General features: G+C 39.5%; 1 protein-coding gene across 22 annotated transcripts in view; it reads left to right on the forward strand.

The window, feature by feature from the left end:
- The window catches only part of CCDC88A (coiled-coil domain containing 88A), a 65,313-nt gene that overhangs the window by 6,767 nt on the left and 41,038 nt on the right, over nucleotides 1–17,508 (forward strand). For 21 of the 22 annotated variants that reach the window (XM_042021023.1, XM_042021022.1, XM_042021025.1 and 18 more), the window contains 4 exons: nucleotides 8,965–9,073; nucleotides 12,724–12,793; nucleotides 16,423–16,481; nucleotides 17,087–17,170. In XM_042021023.1, coding sequence (XP_041876957.1) covers nucleotides 8,965–9,073; nucleotides 12,724–12,793; nucleotides 16,423–16,481; nucleotides 17,087–17,170 — 322 coding nt within the window. Of the gene's footprint in view, nucleotides 1–8,964; nucleotides 9,074–12,723; nucleotides 12,794–13,392; nucleotides 13,551–16,422; nucleotides 16,482–17,086; nucleotides 17,171–17,508 lie in introns of those variants that run through there. The other variant, XM_042021036.1, reaches the window with a different exon arrangement.

Genomic DNA, 17,508 nt, shown 5'->3' on the forward strand with positions numbered 1-17,508 from the left:
TCAACGGCTCCTGAGGATGGTAATAGAATACACTGCAACCCAGGACAACATTCTACATGCTGTTTCAAAGCACTCCATGAGAGTAACAGCAGCAGTAAAATCCAGAGTTTTAAGTTAGTTACAGACCCCTGGCTGATCAGCTTGTACCCTTCAGTGGCAAGGCTGTCCTGCTTCAGATTTTGTGGCTGGTCTGGGGATCTCTCCATGACAAACCTTTGCAAAGTATTGCTCTGCTCTGATCTTTCTTTTAAAAATGAACCTGGTTAACTGAATTTGGGTGCTAAATCAAGCTCATCTTCTCCTACGCCAAATTTGAGATTTACTTCTGGGTTTTCCTCACTTGTTTCTTCTGTTAAGAAGGGACTTTTAAGTTTTGTGTTTGTTCATATGTTCCTCTTATTTTTGATCCCTCCTCTTTTTTCTCTTAGCTAAATAGCAATTTCTTGCCTTCCTTGTCTTTCATAATGCACCACTTTTCCCTAGGTAGTAATTATTTAGGGATCAAGACATTTTTCCAAGATGCTGCTTTGTTAGCACACATGACCTCAGTGGTCAAAGATTATTTGGGACTAACTGTGTGAGAGTCTCTGTGTTTGTTTGCTTTGTTTTAGAGTCCAGTCTTTATCCTGAAGATGCTCCAGAGGCAGTTGTTGTTGAGCACTATTTGCAAAATGCCTCCCCTTTGTTTCATGGGATTAATTGATGCCAGGGCTTTGAATTGAAGCAAGGCTACTGCTCGACCCAAGCAAAAATTATCTGATGTTGTATTTTTGGGCTGGGAGATTGTATGGGATGAGCTCATAAATGGTGTCTGTCACATTCCTGGCCATGCAGTGAATCTTTGTGTTGCACATTTAGAGACACTCCAATGCTTGCTTCCTTTCCTATAGTGATGGAAGACAGTCCACTTAGGTTTATTACAGAATTTTATCTTGGTTTAAGCTGCAGGGAAATATTTGTTCCAGTTTTTCTCTGTGTGGTGTCTTTGTTTTTCTTAAATAAGCCCCTGAGCAAAAAATGTCTGGTGGAATTTCCTGGTAGCTTGGGAATACACTTGCTGTGTATTTATTGTGTGTGCTGGGCAAAACCAGAATACAAATACTAGGAGATGTATGAGAGAATGTAGGCAAATGTTACATTGTCACTAGTCTGAAATTGGGTGTGGAGAAAGATGAAAACGTGTATTTTATTGTTTCTCATTTACTTATAGTGGGTTTCTTTCCCTTCCTAAGGAAGGGAAATTATCTAAAGTCAAGGTGTTCTAACCAGAAGTACTTAGTGGTAATCTATGTGGTGCTGTTTTTACAACTGAAGAGCTTTCTAGTCACTAAAACTGCAATATGTTTGTAGCTCTGGTGCCATCTTACTTGACAGATCACACATCAGTATTTCCTGCAGTTCTTAATATTCAGTGCTGAGGTGTTTACCTGTGGTCAGACTACTGTGAGTCTAAAGTAGTAACTAATTTTTTTTGAGAATTTGTACCTTCAGCAAAGTTCAAAGTCAAGAGTAAAATGAGTGAACATTTTTCCAAGTCTTTCAAAGGAGAAATTATTTTTGGTAGTTATATGATTATCAAATAAAGCAAAGTACATGCTGCTGTGGTGCTGTTAGGATAGAAGAAAAAAACCTGTACTTACAAACTTCTCTTAAAAGTTTTTTTCAAGCTTAAATAAAGAAGGCTGCATAAATATGTATTGCTTTTAAATCCTACATAGTAATTTTCCCTTATATTAATATTTTAAATGTCTTAGAAAGCATATTACCTCCACAAATGTAATTTGCTCAGGGCCATAAGTGTTTATTGTCTTTGCTTGCTGTTTCCTGGCAGTGATGACAACTTGCTGGCCCTATTCTGCTTCTTTTATAGCTGTGCCTGATGTTTCTTCCAAACTAATACCTGCATGTTTGCAGAGTGATCCTCCCAAGGTGCGCTGTGAAAACACTTCCTCACTCCAGTGCCCTGGGATGTTTGGTGCCAAGTCATGCTGCATCTTGTGATGCAGATCTGGGTGTGCTTACGTGTGAAGCCGATCTTACTGTTGTGACAGGATTTCTGGGGGTGGCAATGTTTGCAGCGTTCCTGTGGTCAGTTGCTTTGAGGTGTTAATCACAAAGTCGAGTAGTTCTCAACTACTCTGTTAATTGGTACTGAACTGAATAGGTCTTGAAAATCTGGACTCATCTCAGAAGTAAAAAATGTTGGCTCTGAGAGTGCTTGAAGTAGAAGTCAAAACTTCAGGCTTCATGATCCTTAGTATTTTGCTTCTATGGCATGTCCATCTCCTTGCTTTCTGGACCTTTAGCCTGTACCCTCTTGCATCCCGGGCACCTTTGGGGTTTAGTTTGGTTTGGAAAGTGATGTGGTGCAAGTACAGCAGTTTAATTCTCTCTTTGCAAATGAGATTTGCTGCTAAATTGTTTGTAGTTAAAAAACCCCTCCAAACCAACCAAGTAAACCAACAAGATGTCCCTTGAAAGATATTTAGATTGTTGGAGTAGTGTGTGTGTTTGTCAGACTTCTTGGTTTTCATGTGTTCCCTGAATAAAAAGTTTTGTTTCTTGATGTTTCTTGTAGGAATTGTCAAATTTTTAATGCCTAGATGTGTTTATTTTGTGTATCAGTGTTAAGTGTTCTGTGCTGCGCTAGATCCTATAGATTTTCCTTTCTGTGAGTGGCACTTGTTAATTTGGTGGCAGCCAGATTACCTTTTGCCAGCTGTGGAGCAGAGAGGCTGCTCCACCTCCATTGATTTGTTGTGGGGAGCTCACCCAGGTTACTTGGTGCAGTCAGCAGTGACTCACTAGGTTCAATTTGTGGCAGAAAGCTTTATTTTTTTTACATACTACCTTCTAGTGTGATAGGAAAAGAATAGTCAAGATCAAGGTGAAACAATAGTAATAAAGTTATTTCATACTGTTTGATGATAAAGACAGTGGTTGCTCTGTAAACTTGGAAATTAGGATTTTTAGGGGGGTGTTGATTCAGCTACAGGTGTGTGCTTAGTCAATGACGGGTAAACTGTTTTACCTTCTTTCTTGTTTTCTCATACATTTTGTTCATCTGCATGCATCTTCTTTATTGCTGTTAGGGAAAACAGAACAGAAATAAATTTGGGCTGTTCTGGACTCAGTTTGGTTTTTTTTTTTTTAAACCCTGGGAGGAAGAAACTAAAGATCAGTCATCAGACCTGTTGAATGTACTTTGATTTTGCCTGGCTGTTGGCTCATTCACATGTAAACCTGGGAGTGTAGAGATGTGAGGGGATGTCTCTTCACGCTGATACTGCCGCTGCAGTGGGACCAAGCAGAGGTTGTGATGTGCAGCAGGTCCCCATCCCTGCTGGGAGCAGGCAGACGCGGGGTTACTGGGCAGGACACAGTAACCTGTGCTGCAGCTCTTCTAGCACCCTCAGCCGTGAGGAATCCCGCAGCTCCTGTGCTGGGAGTGCCAGCCAGGCTGCTGAGGAACCGTGCAGCTGCCCTGCGTAGTTGAGCCCGCTCAGAGGCTGAGCTGAGGCTGGCAGGAGGGAGGCTGTCTGCATATGCTCAGTATCCACAGATACGTTCTTGGCAGTGCTCCCTGTGATCCCACCAGCCACTCCATTTGGGTTAGGCCAGTTGGTCATGGTTTGATTGGTTTTTATTTTTAAGTAGGCATAGGGCTTCAGCCTCCTGACAGTTTATGATGTTGGACATAATCCTAGGAAGTGGGGTTTTGCACAAGGGCCAAAAGACTTTTGGTGCTAGGTGGGCTTCCTAAAGCTCGCATGATCACGAGGCAGAAAACGTTGGATACAGCTATTGAACTTCGGGCACACACAGTCGATCCTTGCTAAGTGCAGAGTTAGCAAAGTGCCCTTAAACTGAGGTATTGGTACTGATTTTGTGGCAAAGGGTATCTCAGTGTTTGGGATATCTTCAGATGTTTGAGCAGATGTCTGCAGAACTACGTGACCATTTCAGCTGTTCATTGGCTGCTGCTCAAACAGTCTTGAGGGTAGAAATGCAGGTGTTGTACAACTAAAAGGTAGATTGTCAAATCTACCAATTATTCTCCAGGGAAAGCCCCAATTTTATTTTGACTTTTTTTATTGTTTTGTCAGTAAAAGGACACTGCTGTATTAAATCTCTTTGTAAAACATGTTTTGAGCATGCTTATTATTTTCTTGCCAGTAGTAAATAATGAAGATGCCCCTTTATTACTTGAAATCTATCCCAAAATTTTGTTAGCAGTAATTATTGAAATATTTGACAGATACCCAGAGTGAACCTCAGCATTCCAGTAAAAGGACTTTGCAGAAAATATAACTTTATTAGGCAAGCAGCATTTGTTTGTACAAGTGAATGCTGTGCTACTGTAAGCCTAACCACAGGGTAGCATTTCGCTGAACTCACCAAATACATTCAAACAATGGTATATTTCAAATTAGGGTGCGTTATGATACCAGACTTAATCATTAAGTACCATCAAGGAACAGATGGCAAGGGAGGACACAACTGGTTTGCAGTCTGCATAGATTTAAGCATGAGGCCATTAAGCTATCACATTCCCATTTCTGATAGATTTTGGTCAATGAAAAATTAAAGACACATAATCCCTGATTATATGAAGTCCCAATCTGTGATTCATGACTGAATACTGGTAGTATTTCAAAATCACTGAAGTTCTCTCTGTAATCAGGAGTTTTAAACTAATGCGTTATTGGGATAGATGCTCCTGTCTGGTTTTATTGCTATTGAAATTAATGTATCTTGTCATAAGTAGGTTGCTCTTAAATGTAAAATTGCTTAAGGGTATCTTTTACTGCTCTGCTTCCTATTGACTTCTAGACAGATTTGCCCTATTTTGCCGGGCTGTTTGCCACTGAAGCAGCTCAGTATCCCCACCTCATAAAAGGAGCAGTTCAGAGCATGGATGGCCTTAAAAATGTTTATAGTAGCCACCAGAATCTTATGGTTTTAAAAAGCTGCTTTCTAAAGCTTTGTGATATAAAGGTCTGTCTTGGAACCAGTTATCTTCAAAATTCTTTGTGTCCAGTTTATTTCGGTGTCATTGGACCTAATGTGTTCTAATAAACAGAATTGCTTTGCATTAATAAAAATATAATCATTATAAACATTTTACTGGTCATAACAATTCAACAGTTCAGCATATGGGTATAAGTACTTCATTGAAATATTTAATAAATTAGTTTTCAAGAACTGTAAACTAGTTTAAAGATGCTCTTACAAGGTTTTGGCAGTTCATGTTTAGAATTTTATCTTTCTGTGTGAAAAATATTTGCACATCAGATTACTTTAGTTATTTCAAGTGCTTGGTAAAAAAACGAATATCCCCTGACTTGGACCAGCCTGAAAAATGCAATTCTACAAAAATACAGTGGAAATGTGTAGCCGACATCCTGCTGTATTATTTCCTCTTTGAGAGGGACAAATTAAGACATCAGTACTTAAGATGATGGACTATATTGACTAAATGAAGAATGTTTAAAATGCTGTTTAGTGGATTAAGGAGACTGCTGAGCATTCAGGTTGGAGTCTTTGAGAAAATGAGACCTGGTTATCAGTAATGGAGTGAAGGTGGGTTTAGTTATTTTTTTAAAATAAGGAATCTCCCGTTGAAGGACCTGATCGCGGTCCTTTCAGTAACAGTGGTGTGAGGAGGGATCTGTCAGGCCTGTGCTTGGCTGTTCCATACACAAACCTGACAGTTCTAACACAATCTGAAAGGTAGAAGTAAATCGGTGACTGAAGATTAGGGAGCTCTGTTAAATACCAGCACAGAGGCCACTTGGTAGAAGAATCCCTCAGTTTTAAACATTTGCTTTTCAGCATGAGGTTAATTTTAGTAGGCAGCCTGTAAATAGTCTGTGTTTATAGTCATTTGATGACCTGATGTGGTTAGAAAGATCTCAATTACTGTAGCACAGAGGTAGAGTCCTGTTTGCGCTGGAAGGTGCTGGAAGCAGGATTTCACTCTGGGAAGCATTGGAAACAATTTTCTTGCCAAGTCACTCATCCTAGTCATGGCTAACACTTATTGATTGGGAGTGTCAAAGACAACTGACCTCCCATGGTTGTAGAATAATGAGCTAAGAGGACATTCATTACCAAAAAACCAAAAAAAGGAATCTACTACCAACAGTGAGTTATTGAGGGTACATGTTTAATTAAATTTAAAATGATTGGCAGAGATTAGTAGTGTTAGTACTGGTGTCTCACTACCTTGTTTTTATTGAACCTCAAAAACAGTGGGTTAAATTTCTTGTTACCATTTCCTATTTTAAAGTTCTGCTGAAAAATGTTAAGGGAACTTTGAGTTTGGGGCTTCTGTTGAGCCCTTTACCACAATCTTTTGAAAAAGTTTAAAATTACTAAAATAAATTTGTTCTGTGCACCAGGTTGTCCCAGGGCTGATGTTCTGATTTTAATTGCTGGTCATCTGCACTAGCAGAGCTTCTTATAACTGGACAGTTGAGTTTTTCAAGTGGTAAAAATACAGTTCCAGAGCACATCTGTGGCCCAAGTCTTCCCAGCAAAAATTCACAAGCTCACTAAACTGCTTCCTGCAATTTAAGCCAACAACAAAAAGCCAAACCAAAACAAAAAAAACCCCAGCTTTCTGTTTTAAGCTACAGGAATGAATCATTTTGGCACTAAGCAAGTCAGCTTGTCGTAGAGGAAGGTGAGGTTGTTAAAAGCAGCCCAAGCCTTCCCTGGTGGCTGGGTCTGATCCCCTGGTGTCAGGAAGATCCAGTGCTATGCAAATGTTAAAGTTTTTGCTCATCCAGGATCAATCTCGGTATCCAAGTACAGCTTTTGAAATGAGGAAATGGAAAGCCTGAGCTTTTATGACATTTGTGTTTTGGGTTCTTGTGGTTGCACACTAATTTTTGTGTTGATGCTAAAATAAGAGCTGTCACAAAATCCAGGAAACCCCTGTGCTCTGAGTGCTCTAAAGGGAGAGGCATCTGAAATGTGTGGCTGTAGAAATGCTGCTGAAGATGATGAAAAAGCCCAGAGATAATCCCATGGTCATTAAGATTAAAGATGAAGATTAAGGGCCCAAATCGGCCTTTTGGAGATATGAATGTAGAAATAGGAGACTTCCGCTGATCTCTGTAGGTCAGCAGGATTTATTGTGGATTTTCTCTTCTGATTTTAACAAATTTGAATGAATTCAGCATAGAAAGGAGTCCAGTCCTTACATCTGCAAAGCATAATTATTTTTAGCCCATTTAGTTGCTTTTTCAGCTACAGGTTGGCTGAACTAATAAACCCAAGGTCACATCTTAGTCACATGGTTTGGCTAATATGTTCTAAAATGTGTTTTAATTGTTCATAATATTTTTAGGAACATGGTGATGAGCATTTAGGAATGAGGCAATTACTCCTGTCCTAATTTTCCTAGATTTGTAATAATAATTGCCGAAAAAAGATACTGTGCCTACTGCTTTTCTTTTAAAAATGTCTCTGTGTTGGAGGTGCATTTTTTATATGACCTGACTTCCTTTCCCAGCAGTGTTTTTTCTATTATTTCCAGTTGTGCTTATAAGCCAGGAAATGCTGATAGCAATAAACTGAAGAAAAGACATAAATATGTCTTTAAAAAATAATTTAATATGCTAAAAGTTAAGCAAGCTGTAAAAGGCAAATAAAGTTTGTGTAGGGAACTTATATATAAGTGAAAAACATGTAATTTGTACTGAGAGTATGTGAAATTACCAATCAGTGATAAATTGCATCAGAGTAAGTCATGATAACACAATGTTCAGGTCATTTTTGTCTTATAGCAAATGACTCCTCTTTCTGCATTTGATTCTGACTCTAATCCTTCGCCTGTGTGTGAGTTACTGAATTCCCTTACTTTTGCACGTTCCCAGGATCATTCTCCATTGCCATAGTATTTTTTGAAGGTTGTTTTTTATTTTTTTTTCTCCCAAAGTTTGCCAGTGGCTGTTCTGGAAAGCGTATTCTGTATTCCATTGTCTAAATCATTAATGACAATGTTGAATAAAACCAGAGCCAGCAGACACATATCCCTGCAGGAAGCCCTGGTTTGACAGGGAGATGTTGGTAGTTTGTTTTTGAGTGCAGCATCCCAGCCAGCTCTCATTTATCTGATAATAATATCATCAAACAGTACAATAATACCATTAAACATCAAAAGTTACATTGTGCAACTGTATCAAGAATCTTTGTAAAAGTGAGAAACTTCACATTGGCCATCCCTTAGAAAATCTTTAAACATTTCAGAGAGTGTTGTTGGGGGGTGCTTTGATTCTGCCTGGTTTTCCATGAGAAATCCCAGTGAATGGTTGTGGTGCTGTCCTGTGTGTGTTAATAGCTCGGTGTGTTACAAGGTACTGAAGAAGGGTGACTCACCTGCATTTCCTCAGATCCTCTCTGCTTTGTGAAGGAAAAAGTGACTGATTTCCTCTTTGAAGCCAAGACAAACTGGAGAAAAATCTGGTAGTATATGACATTACATGACAAAAATTCCAATTAATACTCCTTTGTTGACGCATCTCAACGATCTGTAAATATATTTAAAATAGTGTAGTGTGTGCTGGCATGATGTGTTTCATATTCATCATCATTCTAAAAGTTAAAAATTACATTTTGTTTCTTGTGCCTCATGGTAGTAAAATAACATCATGTAGCCACAAAAACTTCCCTGTCAGACCCATTCCCTGGGAATTGTGGTGGGTGCTCCCAGTTTCAGGCTGCATTGATGGCAAACAAGAGTGTGGGCCTGGCTGGCTGTGTCAAAGACACATTTCAGGCTATTTCCATCTTCCACAACTCCTTATTGATCTGTGGAGAGGAGAACAAGGCATGGTAATCAAGACAAGGAATGGCTGTGCTGGCACATTAACTGTACCATTTGTTTTATACAGAAAGCTTTAAAGATTAATGTAGTGTGTGTTTCATGTATTCTTTTTTCTTTTCTTTTTGCAGCAATCCAAAGTCTGCTAATCAGAGGATAAACAAAAAAGTAAACAATGATGCATCATTAAGGATTCAAAATTTGTCTATTTTGGTGAAACAAATAAAAACTTACTATCAGGTCAGTAATTGTTTGTTGTCTTATGTTTTGCCTGGAATTATTTCTAAACTTTTTTCTATAGTTACGGCTTTGAGGGTAACAGGAATAAGATCATCAAGAGATATTTGTATGGATGGTTGTTTATATATCTGGTCAAATTTTTTATCACTATTTACAGGTATAAGGGTGGTGTGAACACACTTTTGTATGAATGATGGTCTCTTTATAGAATAGATACTTCGTGTGTTCAATTACTCCTGTAGTACATTAAGTACTATTGGTTGGTATCTTCTGAGTTGAAGTAAGTTTTGTGCCAGTGAGAGAGATTATTACATGTGCATTTAGTCTTGTAAATGGAATTTTTGTAAGAAAAACGTGGTGAAAGTTACTGGGCTTAGAATGAATTCGGGAATTTGTAGTAAACGCAGTGAGGATCTAAGTCAGAGCTGTGAAAGAGCCACTGAAGTTTTATGCCTTTTTTATGCTGCTCCTGTGCCTGCTGGGTGCTGAGCTGGATAGGATGTTGTACACATGGACGTGCCACAGCTGGGCACTGCAGCTGTCACCAGCGTCCCTTTAGTGTGGCTTTTAGTGCCCTTCCACACTTCCCTGCTCCTTCCTGCCAGGAGAGCCCAGACCTGGGAGAAAACCTTTGCTCTGCCTCTCCCCACACATCCTGGCCAGCCTGTGCTGCAGTCTGCTTCTCCTCCTGGGTACACACATAGCGTGTGCTTTCCAAAACTCCGAGTGCAGTGAGAATTCCCAGCTGTCACTGCCGTGACCAACCACGGAACATCTTCCCAGCACTTCCCACCCTTCTTTCCTTGGCAGCCTCTGTGCATGGATATATGTGTTGCCTGCTAAGGCCCATGTGCTTTTCCTTTTCCTAATGGAAGTTGTTTTGCACCAGGCATTAGTGTTCCACAACTGGTGCAACAGAAGGCACAAACACTGACAGGATTGATCTTTATTGGAACACAAAGCATTCCCTGTCCTGCACTGGCCTCATGGTATCGCCAGTCCAAGTCCTCCAGTATCGGGCAGAATTGCTGGCATTTAGGTACCTTTGGATGATTCAGGATTGTGGATGTTGCTCCAAACCTTTGTGATAAAAATAAGTTTATTAGAGCTTTTTTAAAATAAAAAAGTATTCTTATGTAAGAAATGTTAAAAACAGTCACCATGCCTTCAATGGTCCAAGCTATATTAAACTGCCCTTTCAACTGTTTCACACAGTTTTCCCCCCTTTCCCTCCCCAGTCTTTCAGGGTTTTGATCACACGTGAGGGACCACGCAAACACTGAAGGGCTGGTGTTCTAGCAGGAGTAGAGGCATTTACTCTCCAAACTGGAGAGCTCCTTTGAATTCAATATTGCTTTTTGCCTATGTAGATGTTCACTGCCCTCGTGCCTGCAGGGAGGTTTGTGCTTCGTGGTAGTGGACGTGTTAAAGGATGGACTGTTTCACAGAGGGGTCAGTTGAGTTCCTGTCACCTGTGAAATTCCCCAAGGCAGGAAAGCTGGGGCTTGATGGATGCCTTGGAATCAATCTGAGAGGCCTTCCTTAGCCTGGGGTGAAGCAGGAGCCTCACACCCGAGTGCTCCTGAAAGCTGAGTGTACAGGCACTGTGCCTGGGGGTGTTCCCTGGGGATGCCTGGGATCCCAGGGGAGGGAACAGGAGAGCACTCACTGTACCGAGAGAGGATATTATTGTGTTGGAATCAGACACTGATGAATGTGGGAATCTGGAATTTTTGCAGTGTGTTAACCTAACTTTTAACACTTCTCATTGTGAGCTTGTCCATGCTGGTTTGTTCCATGTGTTTTTACAACTGTGGAAAACCTCCTCCCAATTTAGGGAATAATTGCATCAGTGCTGTGGATGTACTTGTCAAAAAGCCTGCACTGGCAGAATATAACATTCAAAATTAAGGTGTAATGTTAGATTAGTCAAGTTTATTTTGTTCCTGTGTCATCTTTGTTGTTCTCTGGAATTACAATTCCGGTCCTGAACCAGTAATTTGAGCGTGTACATTTCTTGGCAGGGTAAGAGTGTGGAACTGTTCTCAGCAGTTAATTCAGGACTGTGATTCTAAATTTTTGGTGGGCTTGAAAGGTTTAATCCAGTGAGCTTCCGTGACACTCAGCAGATTTGACTGAGGATGTGAAAATCTTCAGTACAATAAATGCTAATGAACTGTCAAAGTTTGTGCAAGCTAACCCAGTGCTGAGGTTTAACACCGAGTGACAGAAAAGGTGTCAGACATCTCTGGAGCAAGGCAGGGGTGTTGTAAGGAAACAGTTGATCATGTCCATACAGGGCACATATTCTGGTAACTGCTGCTCATACTCTGCTTTATGTTACATGATCAGCTTTATGATAGCATCATGGAATTATTTGAGGTACTACCAAAAAAGACCCCCAAAAAACAACAAAAAGCCACTCTAAAAATACGTGATTTTCTTTCATAGTAGCTATCGATACTCAGTAAATTCCTTATATTTTATCTGTTTTGTGTTGATTTAAAGCATTCTGTGGTGCACTTCATGTCTTGTTTCTATTTGAAAATTGTCTTTATCAAAGTCTGAGAAGTACAGGTGTCATGGTTGGTTGAAATTCATGATATTTGAGGAGGTCAAAGCTGTTTTCTCCCTCCTTACAATTTGTCTTAGGCATGCCCAGAAGGAATGTATGTTTTGCAGTCTACTATTAATCAATTCAGATATGATTTTAATGTCCTGTATTAACTGATGGGAACTTTCAAGTATAGCTGTGGCTAATAATTTCTACAGGTGTTTTTAAAGAAATACAGGGTTTTTTTCAATTAGACCTAAAGCAAGTGGACTTGTGTTAGGTTTTTGCTTACAATATGACACCTGGTGTGTGCCTTGGACTCTTCTGGAATACGTTTTTTTGAGTAGGAACATTTTATATAGTAATGGATCTGTCACTGTGGAGAAACAAAAAGCCTGACTATAGGATGGGAATAAACATCTGGGAACAGGAGAAAGACTATTCTGCTTCAGGAGAATTAGACTCTGTCTAGACTGGGGATTTGACCCGATTACAGCCATTACAGGAGCTCCATTGATGGAATCCATGGAACAGATAGGCAGAGCTGCTGCCTGGTGTGTGGCATTTCCAAGCTGAAATTCCATGTGATTGTGCAGACAGGGGTTTGTACCTTTATATTCACAGCTGGTCCAGTGTCACTGCAGCAAAAACCCCTGGGATTTTCACATCCATGTTTTGGTGAGGCCAAAGAAAGCGTGAAATAAAGGAAATGGATCCTTTGCAGTAGAAATGCACCTTAGAGCCAGTAAAACAAATGTGTATCAATACATTAGTCAGGGAAACATGAGCATAATAAATTTAAAGGGTTTTGCTTCATTCTGAGACTTGGGATCTCTTTGGCTTAAGATCCCTAAGCCAGCTCATTGCCACAAGAGGATTTTCCTGCGTGAGATGATTGTGCAAACCAGTAAAACAAGGCTTTTGTAGAAGTAACTTGTAAGTTTGATTTTTTTTTAATTGGAGTGCAAATAATTAAGTATTGAATGTCTATGCATGAAGTCCTGAAAAATATTAAACTATTTAATGAATACTAATTTCTCTTTAGTGGGTGTTGATGTACATATGATGTAAATAATGTTTTGATTAACTTTTATAGGAGACTTTGCAGCAGCTGATCATGATGTCTTTGCCAAATGTGCTAATAATTGGCAAGAATCCTTTTTCTGGTAAGTTTATTTTTGACTAAGGTAAAAATGTATGCTGGTGTGATAATTTATATTCTTTCACTGGAAATAAAATTCCTATAGGATTGAGCCTTTCAGCAGAAGATTGTGTAAATACTTTATCAGATAAGTGGTTTAATAATGATGAGTAATGATTTAATAATGATTTTCTTTGTCCATACTAAGGGTCCGCACTGTAAAAAATGTGTTCTGCCCCAGCTTCAGCCCTGGCTGTCACTAGGATTTATACTGAGCCCGAGTGCATTTCCCAGCAACCAGGGAACCACTGATGGCACAAAGTTGAAGTTTCATGTACTCCCAGCTACTGCACTTTCACCTTTCTTTACCTATGTCACCGCTGAGGGAATTGGCAGTTCAGTGCATCTCACTTGATCCAGCTCCTAATCCTTGTTTTTCCTTCCCCCAAACTCTCCTGCTTCTCTTGCATCCTTACCTGAAAAATACTGCAATTACCTTCTTGCTTTCTCCCCTGAACTGACACTGTCTTCTCCATGCTCCCACCTTCTCTGCTTCCAGCTCTGAGAGTTGCAATTTTCAGACCAAGAAAATTAGCCTGTGTGGAGCCAGCTGACTGTCCACAGCCACTTGGGAATCTCTGCACCATGCTCTCAATTCCAGAAGCACGGAGCAGACACACCTGGCCTGCATGGAGCCACTATGGATTGGGCAGAATTTATTTACTTGGGTCTAATGTGTCCCAGGTGTTCTCCTCCTGATGTTCTGACACCTCAGCAGAGAGGTCAGGAACTGCTCTAACAGGCTGTGTAGCTTCCCCTGGCTGTTTTTATTTCTTTGGGATGTCTTCTCTGCCATGCTTCTGTGTCTGTGGGCCAGGGGGTTCCTCATGAGCCAGAAGAACCATCTGTGTTTCCTCACTTCTCAATCCCAGGGCACATAATGTTGGTATTTTCCGTATCCCATCTGCACATATCCCATCTCTGTAGGTATCTTGCTTTAATTCTTTTGGTTTTTACTTTCTGCTTCTGAATATTGCTGCTTTTGCTTCCGAGGTCACAGCTTTTTCAGTTTTTATATGTGCAGCTGCTGTCATATGCACCAAGAAGTGTGAATGTGGTCTCTTCCTTTCCAAAAGAGCAGAATGCATTGTGCTTTTGTAACTTTGATTCCAGACTTTCTTAAGGCTTTCGAAAGACTCCGTGGATTTGCCTAGAAACCAGATTTACTGGAAAAACAGATTAAAAAAACCCAAGGTCATAGTATTGTTTTGTAGTTGACATTTTTTATTCTGTTCAAAATACTGAGAGAAAATGTCTTAACAATATTGTGTAGTATAAGATGACATTTTATGGAAAATGCACTATCAAACCCCACAGAGATAATATTGCATTCAGTTGTATACATTCAATTTTATGGTTTGGTCATTTTTAAGGAGTTATCTTTGTGTTCTGGGATCTGTGGTTTGGCAGCTGGAACCTTTGCTGGTGTATGCTTTGCTCTTCTATGGGGATGTTTTTGGATTTGTGAGAAAATCTGGACTTTCCTGTAGCGTAGCCCTCACATGGAAGAAAAATTGTTATGCTTGGACAACATTCTTGAAGGTATTTCAGATCCCTGCTGGAGTTCAGTCACAGAGTTTGGACTGAACCAGCAGATAGACCTGTTCTTTTGGGTTCTATCCAGAACCTTTCCCCTTTGAAAGTTAGGACTGCTCTTGCTGTGTCAGCTTGGAAAAGGATCTCATCCCTACATGAATTTTTAAGCTTTTTTTGGGCAGTTGCAGGGAAATTAAACCTCAGTGACCTTTGGAGACACTTGCTGTGTAAATCTGGTTGCATCAAGGCAAGCCCTGGAGTAAAAGTCAATTCCCTGATAAAGACTTGGATTTGGTCCACTAAAACTTAGGCTGGAGGTGTGATTTTTCACAGGGATGTCTCCCAGTTTTTCCCCTTTGCACTTAAGGAATGATGAGTAGAGAAATCCCGGAAGATGCCAAACTGCAGATGGCAGGAGCAGATACCAGAAGCAGTTGGCTTCTGGAGGAAAATGCAGGGAGAAGGCTGGAGTAGAGGTTTGGTAAAACGGGTCAGCAGGGATTTTATCAGGAAATATTTCCTGAGCTGATTGGCAGGAAGGCATTTGGAGGAGAAAACTGGAGGACAGCAGCTACAGCCCGTGACTGTAAATGTTAAATTAAATTACAAAGGGATAATGATGAGGCAAAGGGGAAGGGGAAAGATTAAAGCAAGTTCATATTTCTGAGGGAGCAAGGCAGGGGAGGATGGAAGCCTGCGGAGGGTGGGAAAGGGATAAGAGTGAACACAGGGAGGATCAAACGGTGGCACAGGGTAGGGACAAAGTTCAGCAGCAGCTTGGAGGGTGTAGAAGAGAATCATCTATTTCTGTGGTTTTGATGGAGGAAAAGGAAGAAAAACATAGAAGATGAGGGAAGCTGAGCTGGTTCAGTATTTTGCCCTGGTCCTTCGGGGAATGTGGGGGAGAGACAAGGAATCAATATTCAGGCAGGCGTTTGAAAGCCAGTCAGGAGATGAAGAGTGAAGAGGAGCTCAGGGATTACTTAAAAATTTTAAAAGTGTGATTAATTTATTGGGATAAGTGAATGTAGGATATGAGCTGTTGGCATGGATTCCTCCTGTTCCACTATTCCTGTTAACCTTTATTGATAAGCCAGACAGGTGGAATTCCCCTTCTTCATCTGAAGCAGCTTCTGGTGAGACACATTCCGTGATGTTTTTTCTGTTTTGCCATAAAAGACTTCACAGCTCGAGCCTTTGGAACACAAAAAGTCTGAATAAATGATTAAAATTCTCCCATTTGAGTCCACATTTTTTGTAATGTGTTTATCCACCTGAGAAACCTCTCTGGAAAAACTCAAATATTCCATGCTCATTTGGATTATACACATTACGTAGCTCCCTCCAAAAGAAGCAGCTTGAGTCAACGCCTGAACTATTTTGTCATCCTTGAAGCATTTGCCTCATGGCATTTATGTTCTAGATATAGAATATATTTCTATATTTAGTTGCAAGATGAGGACATTGTGAATGTAAAAAGTAAGAAACATTTTTATTAATCTGTAAAGAGTTCTTTAACTTAAGCTTCTTTAGGAGTTTAAGATGCTTAAGGCCAGATTTGGAAACACATTTTGATTTTTTAGATGTGCAGATGAATATCTAATACAGCTTTGTAAGGAATTTAAATGAACTTGTCACCTAAGTGAAAGAATTTAAATTAATTTGTCACCTAAACTCTTCCAGCTTGGGAGTGGCAGATAATTTAAGCCCTTTTGTAACTATCTTGAGATACTCGAGATTACCGTTGAAAACTTGATTGTAGGTCTCCAAAGCACTTCTAAAAATGTCACTCTGAAGTTTTGCTTTTTGAAGGGCTGAATTTTTTTTTCCATTTGAAATTGTTATGGCTGTTGAGGTGTTTGTTAACTCTGGAAGTTGGCAGTTAATGGCGAAAAGGACTGAGCTGAAAGATGGGCTTTTCCTCATCTGGTTGTTTTCTAAACTAGGTTAACATAAATTTTATGGAAATAATGAGAAAACCTGGTGTTTTCTGAGGTATAGGGGAAGAAGCTCCAATTACAATTGCACAATTACCATTTTTTCTTGTTTTCTTCTTAGAACCAGGTACTGAAGAAGTAAAAAAGCTCCTCCTGCTTTTGCTTGGTTGTGCAGTTCAGGTAGGTTTAATTATGGTTGTGTCTCTATGAAATTTTTGAGTTACTGATCTCTTTTCTTATTATTTTAATACTTGGGGTGGTGGTATAAAACTTTTCTTCCTTTGGTGGTACAGTTGGATTCCTTGAAAAATCTGAACATTCTGACAATTTAAATGGCTACAACCCTACACCTCTTATTGCACAAATACCTCCAACTGTGTATGTAGGATTTCTAATGGGTTACTAATTTCAATAGTGTTAATTTACCTGATATTGTAAAGGAAGGAAGGAAATGCTAAAGCACTGAAAATTCACTTACTGCAGCTATTTTTGTGTTTTTAATAAACCACAAAATTTGAATAAGTAACAATTTCAAGAAAGCGCTTCCTTAACCCATTTCAATTTGTTTTCCTTGTATCATTTAATTAGTGTTGAAAGTTATAATTACTGTAGCATGGCATAAATTACAGATTTACTGGTCACCAGAATTATTGGATGATAATTTAGCCATGTGACCATTGCAATGTCAGCTTTATAAGTTTAAGCCCTTTGAAATACAAAAGAGGAGTGAAAATACTTGTGATTATACATACAAATGTGTATAAAATAGATGTCTCTATTTTTAGTGTCAGAAAAAAGAAGAATTTATTGAAAGAATCCAAAGTCTGGATTTTGATACCAGAGCAGCTGTTGCAGCCCATATTCAGGAGGTATTTTGGGGTTTTTCTGCTTTTAATATTGGGGGGTTTTTTGAGATGAGCTGTTGTATTGCAGGAAGGGGAGCTGCACATGTTCAATGGCAAGTAAATCAAGTATGTGATTTGCATATTGAGTGGTTGTACTAAGCAAAAAAAGGCTTTTATTTTTTCACTCGATTCACCAAAAGATTTCATGATTGAGCATTTTTGGATTATATTTTTGGAGCAGTACCAGAAAGCAAGTTTGTTGCTTTAAGGGTTTCTTAGTTACATGCAGCAAATTTAGTTTAGTGGAATCTTTGTATGCAAATTTATTTATAAAATACAATTCCAATCAATGTATGTGGTAG

Source organism: Corvus kubaryi, unplaced genomic scaffold (genome assembly GCF_017639235.1).
Source record: "Corvus kubaryi isolate FWS band 111438036 unplaced genomic scaffold, C.kubaryi_AGA036_p1.0 37103, whole genome shotgun sequence".
Classification (NCBI taxonomy): domain Eukaryota; kingdom Metazoa; phylum Chordata; class Aves; order Passeriformes; family Corvidae; genus Corvus; species Corvus kubaryi.